Below are 14,756 nucleotides of genomic sequence, written 5' to 3' on the forward strand. Positions count from 1 at the left end.
GAGTACGGGCCTAAGCTATGTATGAAAAATATGAATTTACTCACTGAATGTTATTCAACACCATGATCCCAGATTGAAGACTACATTTTCTGTTCTTTAGCCAGACACTAAACCATGACAAAAATCATGAAAAATAAAAAGCTTTACACTCCATTTTTTTTCAAATTACTTACTTTCCCTTTCCCCTCTTCCTTTAAAATTAGTATAGATGATCCATACTTCTAGTACTCGATAGAAGCTAATCCTTCATCTTTCATAATAAGCCTTATGTGTGAGGTGCTATAGAGAAGTCACATAAAAGGCTAAAAGAGGCATTAAGAACAAATAAAGTCCTAATCTAAGGTCACTCTGCTGTAAATAAAAATTATAATTTAGCATTGCTTTAAGAACAACATCAATATTTAAAAGCCTACCTTCATTCTTCATATAAGAATTTGGATCAGTAAAACTATAAATATCCAGCAACATAATGTTAACAATGTAATTAATCTTCAAAACTCATTTTAACATTATTTCCAAATTATTCCTGAGAAACAGATTTGAAACAGCTGTACCAATTCAATACACATTCTTTGTGGGCTTATTTTTGGCAGCATAAGTTTTATAATGTGGTATTTATTTAAACTCAGGACATGATGAGTTTTATTGTCTTTGTGAAATGCAGATTTGTTCTTGTACTTTTATGCCACCTACTCAAGGCTCCTCCCTCAATTTCTCTCTACTGCCCACCTCTCTCCTTCAACCAAACAAACCTAGACACAACCCCTCTGGTTAACCACTCCTTCACAACCCTAGAGTTGCTTGCTGTGCCTCTACATTTAGAATACATCCCTTTTAGAATATGCCTTAATTAAATAAATTGCTTAAACAGTTGTTAAAACCACACCTTCCCCATGGATTCGTTCCTGACTTACTAAAACCATCATCTTCTCTTTCCATTGGTGCTTGTATACATAATGCAAACTTAAAATTTACCAAATGTATTAGTTGGTACCTATCTCTCTCTTGGCATAGGTGTCAATGTCACTGCTGTCCCTTACAGAGACTAATTTCCCCAAAGCGGGGGAATAATTTAAACAATCCATTAAAACATATTCCATGCAGAAGTACTGAGTAAATAATATCTAAGGACTAGGATACATATATAAATACACTCTTTTTTTCGAATCAGCACTAAATCATGAGTGTTAACTTAAGGGGCAAATGTTAATGACACTATAAATGAAATGATGTTTTGTGTGAACTAAACTCTACATGTAATTGAAAAAGGCAAATTTCTTCTCTGTGTAAAATGACAATTCCCAGTCCAAAAATGTCAAATTCAAAGTAGGTGATTATTGGTGACTATCTTGTCACATTGCAACTGAGAAGAAAACCAAATTTTTCAAAAGGAAGTGATAGGATCAAGTTGATCATTTAACACATTATTTTTCTTGCAGTATGTACTTCTCAAGTTCCTGTCAGAATTATTTCTGATTTCTCTCTCAAGACAGTATAACTGAAAATTCTGTCATTTTCTTTCATCTAATTAAGATATATGTCAACCTCAGCTCTGGGTCCTATGAGGGGGAAAAATTACTAAAAAGCATTGTACTTGTCAAAAGTTCATTACCTTATCAGATACATTCTCTTTTACAGTATTTAAGTTTTATACTAAATAGACCTTATTTCATCACTGCATTGTCCTCTTTTATAGGGTTGTATGCAAAATGTTGATTTTATCTTCATTTTTTATACCTAAAATAATGTATTTCATTTTTATCCCCAAGATGGCTGAGTCATCAGGACAGAAATCAAGAGTCAGTTAATGCTTCTTAAAGAAAATTGTTTATTGTACAAAGGAAAGATCAGAGCAATTAATTGTGGGATAGTTTGAGAAGACACTATCTTAAAATTTTAGCTAATTTTAAGAATCACAATAATACAAGAGTGGATTAGCTCTGTGACAAGAGCTAAGTCATAGAGACCATAAGAAAAGAGCAGCAATGCAGGGCCTGTTGGTTGACTTGGAAAACAATATTCCATTTTATTTGATCCAGAAAGGCATTAGGATCACTGGAAAAAGGTCGAGAAGGGAGCTGGCCCCGGCAAATGACTTTATCTTAGTCATGTGCATATTTTGAAAGAGTTTCAAAGTTGGAAAAGGTATGAGAAGAAAAGTGGAATTATTGGGGTGACATGGACAAAGAAAATTAGTAATAAAATTAATAATAGCAGGCCTAAAGTGTTCAGAGGTTCTTGCTATATTTCAGTGGGCAAAAATGTAGACTCAAACAACTGCAGATTATGAAGTATTTCCAGGCCCTGCAAGTGAACAGATAGGAGCTAAGAAATAATTTTAGAGTGATAGACTGAGCACAAATTAGAAAGTTATTGGCATACTTTTCTATCTATAGTTTTTTCCAATAACTGCTTTGCTTTTATTTACTGTAAAAACGTTTACATCTTAAACTTTTGTCAAAGCTACAAGCAGACTCAATGCAATTTCCAACTGGAAAAAAGTTGGTTTCAAATGCTAAATGATTTTGATTTTCTTAAAAAACATTTTTATAAAATTAATTTTTAAAATTAATTTTGAAGGTCAATAAGATATTTCCAAATAGCCTGAAGTATGATCAGGATAATCTGGAACATAACTGTTTATTTTACTGACACATGAGGAATTCACATATTTCTTTTTTTCTTAATTAAAGTTTATTGGGATGACAATTGTTAGCAAAGTTACATAGATTTCAGGTGTACAATTCTGTAATACATCATCTATATATCACATTGTGTATTCACCACCCAGAGTCAGTTCTCGTTCCATCACCATATATGGAGTTCACATGTTTACTGGAACTAACACTGATACTGTGTCAAATCAAATTTTTATTGTCAGCAGAAAATTTAGTGCGTATTGTATTTTATAAATAGTGGAGTTGGGGTGAGTAAAAAAATGCAAGTATTTCCTTATGTCTTTACCAATAATTACTATAAAAATTTAATATTTGTGTCTCCCTCAAATATATTTTCATAAAAAGTAACAGATCAAAACGAGTTGCAATGTATAAATGGTCTTTCATAAATAATCTTGAATATATGCTACCAAAGCTTAATAATATTGTCAGCCCAGTTTTTTCCCCTTTATTTCCCTCTCTGCTGATTGAATTTCTATACTACTATAAATTGTCTGGAAGCATAAGTATATGGCCATGTTATTCTTATGTGCTTAATGGTTCTTTTTCTATTTAGTAATGAGGAAAAAAACCCAGAAAGAGCATAAAGCATGTACCCTACTATATAGAGTTATAACTATTTATGATCGTGACTAACTGAAAGCATATGCTTTAACTGTTAAGGATGATGAAACTGTCACAATTAGGAGCATGCTTTGAAGAACTCCCATATTGTTGCAGTTCAAACGTCCTGTTCATTCTTTGGGACTGCCAAACACTATGCATTACACAACACTAAATCAGGTTTAGCCATTCCAAAGCTACAGCCTAAATTCATTTACATTTAAACATTCTTGCATCTGAAGAAAGGGTGAAAAGTATTTTTTAAACGTGTTTTGTAAAATCCATTTGGGGAACAGTGAAGGGAGGGTAATATTAATTAGGTAACAGTATAAGTTACAAGTTGAGGAAATGTTCATTTTATCCAACTATTTTTCAAATTTTATTTTCTGATATCTCAAATCAAATTTATATGAAGATTATGGAAATTTCAGCAGTAAGCAGTTTGGAAGTTGAAATACACAAATAACATCAGTTATTCCTTTCCAAACTAATATGTACAAAGATACACAAATTCCATTTTGGCTCTATCATTGATCTTTTCAAATAACTCTAAAATGCGTCACTAACAGGTATGAAAATAGTAAGTTACTCAACTTAAAAATAACAATCATTTAAATTCACAGCGAACGGTGTTAGCCCAACTTCAAAGAAGCTGCATTGTATGCTGGAGAGATTTTTTTAAAGGACTAGTGTACAGGAAAACTAATAATATGTGTCAGAATATGTGTATCATCTGTCCTAGTTGCTTCGGTAGACCTAAACTGTAGACAGGGAAAACTGCAAGAATGTACTGGGAGGGTGGGAGGTGAAGAAGATGGAGTATGCAGCACTCACTACAAGCATCATGGGAATTTGTCAGAGGTAGTCTCTGAAGGTAATCGGACTCCCAAGGAGCCAAGACAGCTTTTCTTTGAGAATTTCATAATAGATTCAAACTAAAGCAACCTTTTAGGCAAATTCAAAGAAAGGGTTTTAATTAAGCATTCTTGCTTCTTGCATATACCCTGGCTCTTTCTTCCATGACTGAGAAACAGAGAAGACAAATGTTTCTCTGTCTGACAATCCAAGGGGGGGATTGGATTGGTGGGAATCTAGGAAAGCATTATTTCAATAGCAAATAAGAAAAGAGAAGAAGAAACAGAAAAGATGAGCCATTGCAGGACTTTGTCTTAGTCATGGCACCCATGGCACCTTAGCACAATGCATCGCACACGGGGGTGAGGGGCAATTGATAAATAATGAATTCGATTTAGTTCAATACACTCTCATTTGTACTGTGCTTTGCAGTTACAAAGCACTTTCCACATATTAGAAAAGAAAAACGAAATAAATGAGGAATAAAGGGGCATGTAAGGAAACAGAAAGAAAGCAAATGGATAAAGGAAAATTCATAAGAATAAGCAAAAAGCTGAAAAGGTTTGGGAAAAGAATTAAAAAATGAGTTTCTCCCGTCGTTCTCAATTATTTCTAATCACCCCACCTTTCGTTCTAAAGCACCTGGATCTTGGAAAGTCTGCCTGCTAGGCAAGCCCTAAAAAGGGGCTTCCTCATGTCGGAAATGATAAGCCTTTGGTCCCTGATTAATATACCTAGAGTTTTGTGCCTAGGAATAACTACGAGCAAAGCTTTAACATCTCCCAAGTGTGGCCAGAAATCCTTTATTCCGTGCCATCCCTGTCAGCATTCCCCAAAGCTTAGGAATCTTGGGGACGGGAGGTGGCGGTGGAGTGGTCGTGAGGAGGGGGGGTCCTCTACAGGCCCCTTCACTCAGACAACAGAGGGAGACAGTGAGGCAGGAAAACCCAGGGACTGGAGAAAAAGCCCACGTTTGCGACTAGGAGAGCGAATGTCTGTAAGTATGGTTCTTAGAAATTGCCAGGGAAAAAAGGGGGAGAGCCCTCAAGATGGAAGAAATGAGGGGGCATTTTAATGCGCATCACCTTACACCTGGCGTCGAGTTCCCCATAAAAAGCCTCAACCGGCTAGAAGAGGAGGGAGGCAAAAGACGCGCAAGGATGCCCTGGATGGAGCTCAGACACCGGCGCGGATGCTGTCCCAGGGGAAACATGTTTTCCTCTCCCTAAAGTAGCGCATCCCCCGAGCATCCTCAGCCCAACCTGGCGGGTAGGGGAAGCTCCCCAGATCCAAACTGGGGCGGCCGCGTCCTGACCCCATTATGTGGGCTTAAAAGTTGCCCGGAGAGTTGGCGCTGAAAAAGGCACCTGGCAGGGGCGGCCGCCGAAGGGGCGTCAGGTTTCCCAGGAACAAAGGGGCCGAGGAAAGGGCACCAGCGGAGCAGGTCCCTGGGGGATCCTCCCTGACCGGAGAGGCAAAAGACGCCACGTCCTACCGGCCTGGGGGCGCCAAGGGGGAACCGGTAAGCGGGCAAGATGCGCCTTGATTCCGCCACCCCACTGCCAGTCTCCTATCCTCCCGCGCTCTCCGCGCCCCTCTTCGGCTGGGGAGCCACCCGCTGGAGACAATAGGAGACAGGGATCCCAAGCCCTGGCCAGCCCCGGACGACCCCCGGTACCCCGCCCCGCGCCCCGCCGCGCACCACGATCAGCCGGCGGGAGCCTCAGCTGCGGCAGGCTCCCCTTCCCTCCCGCGCGCTGGGACCCCGCGCACCGGGACCCCACGCCCCAGGGCCGCCTCATCCTCCGCACAGTGAGCATTACCTTTCATCCAGTCCACTACTTGACTCGGAGACCATTTGCTCACCGGTTCCATGATCAGAGCCATGGGCACGGGCTCGGTTTCGCGCGGGGCGCGAAGCTCCGACACAAAACGAACTCAGCAGCCCGAGCCGCGCTCAGGTGGGGTCCCCCACTGGCCGCTGCCTCGCTGGACGGGCGGCGCGGAGAAAGCGGCTTTTGTGTGTAGGGTCTCGCGGCTACAATGTCTCTAAGCACACGGCCGGCAGCAGCGGTGGGAGCGGTGACGGGGAGCGAAACGCGTTGGGGTCGCGGCTCCACTCGATCCCCGCTGAGGTTGCGGCTGCTGTGGTTGCTTTGCCACTTCGCTCGGGTCTCCGTCCCTCCGAGGCTTCAGTTCATGGCTTGCATTGCCGAGGGTCGCGGCGCTTGAGGGAAGGAGCCTCCGCCGCACGCCCGCAGCCAACTTGCCCGGTTGCCTCGCGCGCGGGAGTGAAGCCGCGGCACGACAAGCTGCCGGGCGGAAATGACGAGGGGCCTCCTGCCACCCAAAATATCTCTCCGCAGCCCTCGGGTGCGAGGCGCGCGCTCCACGAGCCCCCCGCCCGCTCGCGACCGCGCGGTCCCGCCCCCGGGGCCGACGGCAGGCGCGTGAGGCGCGTGCGCGTGCGCGCGCCGGCACGAGGCCCCAGCCGGGGGTCTGCCTGTCAGTTAGGCAGGTGCCGGCAGCTCGCCGCCTCACGTTCCCGCCCCACCGGCAGCCCCGGGACAGGGGCGCGCGAGGAGCGCGTGCGCGGCAACGGCGGCGGCGGCGGTGCGAGCCTCAGCCCGGGTCAGTCAGTCAGTCAGTCAGGTGCTGGCAGCTGGAGCGCCGCCCGGAAGGGCCTCGGAGCGGACGCATTGGCGGTGGGACGGTCCGCCCACCAGTTGAACGCTAACTGCTGAGGCGGCTGAGGAGGTACCTGCGGCCCCGCCGCCGAGGGGAGGGGGACCCCGCTGAGCGCGGGGTTACAGCAGGAGCCCGGGCTTTCCTCGCTCCTGCCCTCCCCGCTGCTGAGTGGGCTCCCGAGGTGATTCCCGAGCCCCGCACACGCCTGCGGAGACGGAGGTGTGGAATGCCGCGGACGGGAACTGGGCTCCGCCAGCCCAAAACGCAGCGATGACGAGGCAGGAGGGCCGGTGCTGTGGGGCCGCCCCCAGTGGTGCGCTGTGCCCGGGACCTGCAAGTGCGGTGGTGGTGATACCGAGACAGGTCGGGCCCACGTGCCTTTTGAGGGGCTCTGTGTTGGATTTTCGGCCAACTCCTCCAACGCTGGGAGCGCCCACTACCTATTTTAGAGGATGTCCCTTTGTTTTCACATATTCTTATATTAGAACTGAAGGGGAACACTGGAATTGTAAACATGATTCTTCAGAACTCATGTTCTTCAGAAACCTTACACAAGCTACTGTGCAGCCCTTAGTAAGACAGTTCGCCTAATGAGGCTTCACTTTAAACCACAAATAATCCTAGAAAGTATAGATGCAGACACTCTACCACCATTATAGGTGTTTTCTCTTTGTCATTCTCAAATAGCTCTCTTGAGTAAAAGAAAAACTCATTTTTATAACCATTTCAATAATGTCAATAGGTTTTGCCAGCTCCTGCAGTAACCCATTTTTTCTAGTTCAATTGCATAAGATGCACAACTGCCACTTTTTTTGAGTTGACATCCCTCCACCCTCCTCCCCACACACAAAGAGCTGAAACAACAGTAGTTAAAATATTTTGATGTTTTCAGGCTAGTGATACAAACCAAGTAAAACTTAAGATGGCCTGTCTGTAGACGTGTTTATTTTTCTAATAATCCAAACTTAAAAGTATATGGGAAATTCTGGAAAGAAACTTAGAAGATTATCTCGTAGACAAGTCTATGCTCAGATACAGGTATAGCACCCTTCATAATCCAGATTATGGTTGTGATTTACAATTTTTTCTTAGCTAACCAGGTGTAAAAAGGTATTGTATTTTGGAGTGCTTACATTCCAATTGAGTCTCAGAACATTGCATCAGTATTTCTAGAAAAGATCATTTCCAGCATCAGTAATTTATGAAGTAGCTTTATATTCAGAAACGTAATGGAATGGATGCCTTGTGAATCGTTAGAGGTTAGTCATAGGGAGATGTTTAAAGTAATTTTATCAAAATAATACTGCTAATAATAACAATGAATATCTATTGAGCGCTGTGCTAAGTACATACATTTTCATCCTCAAAACAGCTCAATTGTTAGCTACATTTTACAGATGAGAAAAACCTTGGCAATCACATTTACTTCCTATCCCCAGGGCCTATTACACATAGTTCAATAAATGTTGAATAAGTTAATGAATAAGGCTTTAAGAGGTTAAGTAATTTGTCTGAGGTCATGACGCATGCTAGTAATACCAAGTTAAGATGATTCCAGAATATGAGCTTTTAAAACTAGTAAGAAGGGTTTGTATCAGTGACACAAAAAGAACAGTACTTTGGAAGGGGAAGGCCCATTGAATGTTAACTGAATATGTCTCATCAGAAGTTAACTACAAAGGAAACCTAGAGTTATCATGAGTGTGCCTGACGAGTACCTAACCAGCAGTGTAGGAAGTGAGCAAATTTGGCTGCAACACCAAACTGCATATCCTAACTGGGCTTGCATGACAAACAACCAGACTACATCATACTGCAAGCAAGTTTAAAGAGAGATGTTTGCATAATGAATAGAAAATCAATCAAAATAAATGCCAAAGACCAGGATGCAGTAAAAAAGATGTATTTCATGAAAAGATCAATGCCAAAGAAGATGGAAAAAAAGATCCCAGAGAAAGAGGACTTTGAGGAAGACCCTACATCAGAATTAAGTTGTATATTTCTCCTCTTACTTATATTACAGTAAGGGATTTATTTTGTCTAGTCACCTGAGATAACTGTAAAAAAATGATTCTAAGAACTAAGTGACTGAGCCAAAACGTGGGTGTGGAGTTCACCAAAGCTTTAGGTATTTGTCCTAAGTCCTCCTTGAGGTTTCCCCTACAAAACATACAAAAAAAATTTAAAAATTTGCCTTTGATTTTGGCAATATAATAGGCATTAATTATTTCACTCAATTCCTTCAGAGCATAACTGGCTTTTCACTCTAATATTCTTGATTTGGGAAGAAGAAAAATAAAAGGATTAAATCATCATTGCCTTTTATTTCTAACTCCAAATGACTCAGCTAAATCTTTCCTGTACTTTTCTTTCCAAAACTTTTCAAATAATCTAGCTTTTATATACTTTGACTATTATTCAAAATGTTAATGTCTTCCCCCATTTTTGTAAGTATAGTATAGTGTGGTTATATGCAAACTTCGGCAGCTTAATTTTGCCTTCTCTTAATGCACAATACAACCTCAAAGATTGGTGGTATGCTGTTGTAAAATGCATATAAAAACATAACACACTAAATGACATCATGTCACACACACTTCAACTATCTAGATACAAAAGCCAAACTGATTCTTTGGAAGCAGACTTGGATTCTTTTTGGAAGCAGGCAGAGGAGAAATATCACATTGATTAAATTAATTGGAGACATAAAACTTGTGAGATGTTTGCAACCATATCAAAATAAATCACTTTAAATCATCTTTTAATTCAATTGTTACAGTTTTGTCCTTTTTTTCCTTCTCCCTCTAGATTTTAATAAAAAATTAAAATTTCTTGATCAAAATATTTCCAGTTAAGATTTTGTAATATACATAATGAGTCTAATTACTTCAGATATGGAATTTACAATTTTCCTCTGACTGGAATCTAGATGCTCAACGGATCTGACTCTTCGGGATTGGGTCAGATAGGGAAGGAGCCTTCCATTAGAAAAAGGGCTTCAAGCCTTTGTCTCTTTGGAGCCAAAGACAGGAGTAAATAATGTGAATATTTCTTTTGGAGCTTCAAGCTGAATATCTCTAACCTTCACATTTTCCAACCTAGGTTATTTTATAGGGGCCTTAATCTTCACTTCTCATTTCTTCTGCTAAGAAGCTTGCTATGCAAGAGACCTGAGACTTGCCATGAAAGACATATTTTAATGTTTTTTTAGTTATTTAACATTTAGACAAAATGTCTTGCAGAGCCCTTTCTGGTGATTTTCCCAGTTTGCTTAAATGATGTTTTTTTGCTATAGCTGGCTGTTTAATTTTTAGATTTCTTGCTTTTTTAATGAGTAATATTTTATCATAAATTATTTTTCTCTTTTATCTTACATGTTTGAATGATTAGTGAGAAGTTACAACACAGAGAGAACAGCTATGAGGGTGATCAGTGTCCTAAAACAGGAAAGGATAGGAGTCCTCTTTTTTCTATTTAGTTTTGCCCAGACCTTTCCTATAAGTTCAAAAGTAGGTGTTCTGTGATGGCACAAGTTGTATACCTTGTTCAGAAACATTAGTGAGGCAATTCTGATAAGACCAGTAGTGATAAAATACAACTTATTCTCAAGAACAGTATATAAAACTTGCTCCAGCGAAAGCTTAGCAAAATGTTTGGAACGTTTTTTTGCTTCCTTGCAGTGTAATTCAACTAACAGCTACTTACAGCTATGAATAAAGAACCAAAGCCTCTGATGTAACCAACCACCAGATAGCAATCTATCTATGCCCCCAATAGTCAGAGAAGCAAATAGGAAGAGACCTGTAACTGTACATGGGCATTTAGTGTGCTGCTCTGGGCCAAACCTCCCTTTAGATTATCAGGGAGCAGCACCCAGAGACTGTAATTAAATTAGTAGAATCCTTTCTTTGCTCTAGTTTGCCTCTAGGGTAAACTGTAGTAAGTCATGTCCTTTCCAGACCAAGATTCACAGCAATTTCTGGGTGAAGAGAAATTGGCTCAAGTTGAGGTTATCCCAATAGGGTTTTTAAAGAGTTCTTCCCAGGTATTCCCTGCTGTATTAATCACAGTGTAATTAAAATCTCAGAGCCCGCCTAGATTAGGAAACCAAGTTTTCTTAACACATGAAGCCCTAGCCCATGAGGAAATTTTCTGGTGCACTTAGCAGCCATTAATGAAGGACATATAAACTTATTCAACAAATACGTTTTGAACACTACCAATGTGCTGACCCAAGTTGTATCCTTTCATCGAAAAAAAAAATTCGCTTGATTTTGTGGCTGCAGATGACCAAGATGCTCATAGACTGGTAGGGGAAACAGAAACATTCACAGTTAATTTAACAGGATAATTTGTTAAGTGCAATCGTAGATGTGCTCAGTACTATGCACAGAGGAGAACCTAACAGCTGAAGGAAGGAATAGATGGAGGGAATAATGCCTGTTCTAGGTCTTAAAGAATGACAGCCAAACAATAATGCAGAAAAGAACTTATAGGCAGATGGACAGTGTGAGCAAAGTTACAGAGTACTATGTAGAGGTACCTGGATGGCTGGAGTTGAAAAGCGAAGCAAGAGGTGACGAGATGAGGTGGGGAGGGTGGGCAACAGCCAGATCAGGGGAAGAAATCTCAACTTAAAGATAACCTAAGAAGATAGGAGCCAATTAAGAAATTTAAGCAATAGAGTTATATATTTATGTTTCATATTGACTGGCAGATTTGAGAGGGACAGGCTGGGGGAGGGGGTCAATTTGGAGGACGTGATAATAGACCAGTAAAGAGATGACTTGGATCAAAAAAGGAGTAGTGGAGGTGGGGATGGAGAGAAGGGAATGGATTTAATTTAATAAATATTCAGGAGAACTTGGTGATTGATTAGATATGAGGTTAGGAAAAGAGCAATACCAAGAATAATTCCCAGGATTCTAGCTTGGGTGAATGAGCAAATTATTTCTTCTCCATCTAAAATAAAATACAGAAGGAGCAGATTTGGAAGAGGGAAGTGATCTGAGATATTCTGGTTTGGACATTTTAAACATGAGATACCTGTGGGACAGCTGAGAAGGGATTTCTAGTAGGCAGTTTCTGTATTCACATATATGAGTGTGAATCTCAGTATGGACTGCAGATACAGATTCGAGAGTCACTACTAAAACAAGAATATGAACAAGACAGAGATTGTGAGATGTCCATGAAGGAAGCCCACAAAATAGAAAGAGAAAAAACAAGTAAATTATAAGAAGAACCAAGAGAATGTAGTGTCATGGTAGCCCAGTGAAAAAAGAATTTTAGGTAGGAAGGAGTGGAAAATAGTGTGATGTGCAAAAATGATGTTGTTCCAGTAAGAACTGAGAAAAAAAATCTGGTGGTTTTGTCAGTTTGGATATGCTTCGTGGCCTTATTAAGATTTGTGAAAGAACTGGACGTCAGAATGGAGAGGCTTGATTTATAGGACATGAACTTTTTCACAAGTCAATTTTCCTTCTATCCTACCTCACAGCCCACCTACATGTATGTCTTATTCAGATGGCTCCACAATGAATGGTAGTGATTCTCCAAATTACCACTACTACTTTTATTACTCTTTTCTGATGCAATTCCAGACACTAATGATGATCCCTAATCTATCTGATTATAGTTTTGCCACTTATGGAATGATGGCACCTTTCAAACTAGGCTGGCTTTGAAATCTTCCCCTCCTTGTCAGATTGTAGAACAGCTTTGCCATGGCACTCTGGTGACCTTCCTTGCACATGTCTACATAGCTCAACCATGTCGGCAAGGCTCAACCACAGTCTGACACATTTCTTGACAAAATGCCCTGTGATCTTTTCTGGAACATGGCAAAACAGTTTTGTGAGGAGCTATCCCAAGTCCATTTCTCATCTGCCATCCTGGTTCCAGTGAGGCATGGGACTTTCCACCTCACCCCAGCTTCAAATACAGTTTCAGACTATAGAACTGTTTAGCTGTAATTTAGAGTTGGCTTCTCAATGAGAGTGACCCACCACTTGTATCATGTATCATCTGGCTCCTCTGGTTTGGTATCATCCTATGGGACTAAGGGCATGGGGAATTGACAGTATGGTGATCTTGCATTGCTGTCTATATAAATAATAAACTTTCTAAATCCATTTGGGGTTGTTTTCCCCTTACTGGTTGAATCTATGGAAGTGTGATAAGCTAAGACAGAAGCTGCCACCATAGCTGCTTAGGAACTGCTTGACCACTTGGCACAGATCAGATGTAGGAAGTCCATAAATACTCCCAAAAGGAGTGAGTCCTGCTGAACTAGGCCAGTTCAGCCCTGGCCTAGTAAAGCAGCAGCAGCAGCAGCAGCAGCAGCACAAACTAGATTTCAAATTTGAAAAGACTGTTTACTCTAATCATTGGTGTAAACCCATAATTAATAAAAACTCAGTGTTAATGTTACAGGATAAAAATGCTGAGTTAAACCCTTTCTTCTGAACTTTAACATTATATATTTACAAAACACCTAGATTTTAGGGAGTTCCCTCATAGTCAAGATGTTAGGTTCATTTTCATCTGAACATTTAACAGTCTTACTTTATAGTGGCACGTATGAACTGGCAAAATTGGTGCTACATAAGTTTAGAGGTCCTGTTTATAAGTTAACTGGTACATCTCTATAGATCAATTTTTTAAAAAAAGTAAGAGTGCTTAAGGTAGGAGACAAATTGTTTAATCCTTGGGTAATTGACTACAGAAAAGTAAAAATGGGGAGTGGGAAAGAAAGATTGCTTTCTTTCCCCATAGATTTTGTCTTTTTTCTCAAATGGGTCTTGTTTACTTCTAGGAAGATTGGAAAATTAAGGATGCTCATACAAGTGGAACAAATCACTTATTCCTACTGACCAAGAACTATATCCAGAAAAAGAGAGAGGCATGTAAGTTTGCCACTGCTTTTTGACATTGTCTTGATTTTGAAAGGAAACTTAGTTATTTCAGTGTTCTAAGTAATGAAAATATTTTTGTTTGTTTAGTTTCCCTTAGGACCTATTTCAAATACTTTGTAGCACAATGCAACCTATCATTTATTGATTTTTCAACATGAGCATCTACTTCGTATAGGTCCTGTGCTAAGTACTATAGATACAAAAATGAGTAAAACATGGTTGTCCTCAAATCCTGTAAACAAAACAAAACATACAAACATATGAATTGACAGAGATATACAAAAATATTTTGGGTGTATTTCACAATATGAAAATATAAATGCATACCAAATAAATAAATAAATAAATAGGCAACTTTCTAGATTGTAGGATGGCAATGTAATTTGTACATTATAAAATGTTGTGTCTCCATTCATTCATTCAACAGACATTTATTAAATGGTTACTGTGTACTGAGTACCATGGATAAACTAGCAAATATAATGGGTATGTCTCCTGTCCCTACGGAGCTTACAATCCAGTGGGAAACATAAGATACACACACATACAAAATAGTCAGCAGAGACCAAATGGTGAGCTTTAGTAATGAAAGTAACAACAAGAACAAATATATATATCAAATCATGGAAAGTATTGGTGTAAAATATACAAGGTATAGTGATAGAGTTTCCCGGCGGGAATTCCCGCCCATTCTCAGGAATTCTTTTTGCTTTCCCATTCCCAAATCCTGAGATATAAACTTTTCTGTTCTCCACAATGAATTGTTTCTGCAAAGTGATGGTTGATAATACCAACCAGCTGGGTTCAAGGAGCTGATTTTCCCGATTTCCCAACCAACTTTTCTCGGGATTTGGGAATGGGAAAGAGAAAAAAATTCCTGAGAACAGACAGGAATTCCCTCCTGGAAACCCTAGTGATAGAGAACAATTGGGGTGAGGGAGAGAGAAACTCTTTAAGGTGATGCGAGATTTCTTTGAGTGGGTGACATTTAGGCACAGTCTTGAGATAGTAGGTT

The 14,756-nt window shown here is 40.4% G+C and overlaps 1 protein-coding gene across 6 annotated transcripts in view; it reads right to left on the bottom strand.

Moving 5' to 3' along the window:
- Positions 1-6,204, bottom strand: part of CNKSR2 (connector enhancer of kinase suppressor of Ras 2) — a 296,636-nt gene extending 290,432 nt beyond the window's left edge. For 3 of the 6 annotated variants that reach the window (XM_033106612.1, XM_033106633.1, XM_033106648.1), the window contains exon 1: positions 5,960-6,204. In XM_033106612.1, coding sequence (XP_032962503.1) covers positions 5,960-6,023 — 64 coding nt within the window. In that variant the 5' untranslated portion in view covers positions 6,024-6,204. The remainder of the gene's footprint in view (positions 1-5,959) is intronic. The other 3 variants (XM_033106641.1, XM_033106652.1, XM_033106623.1) reach the window with 2 other exon arrangements.
- Positions 6,205-14,756: the final 8,552 nt, after the last annotated feature.

The sequence above is a fragment of the Rhinolophus ferrumequinum genome, chromosome X (genome assembly GCF_004115265.2).
Source record: "Rhinolophus ferrumequinum isolate MPI-CBG mRhiFer1 chromosome X, mRhiFer1_v1.p, whole genome shotgun sequence".
Classification (NCBI taxonomy): Eukaryota; Metazoa; Chordata; class Mammalia; order Chiroptera; family Rhinolophidae; genus Rhinolophus; species Rhinolophus ferrumequinum.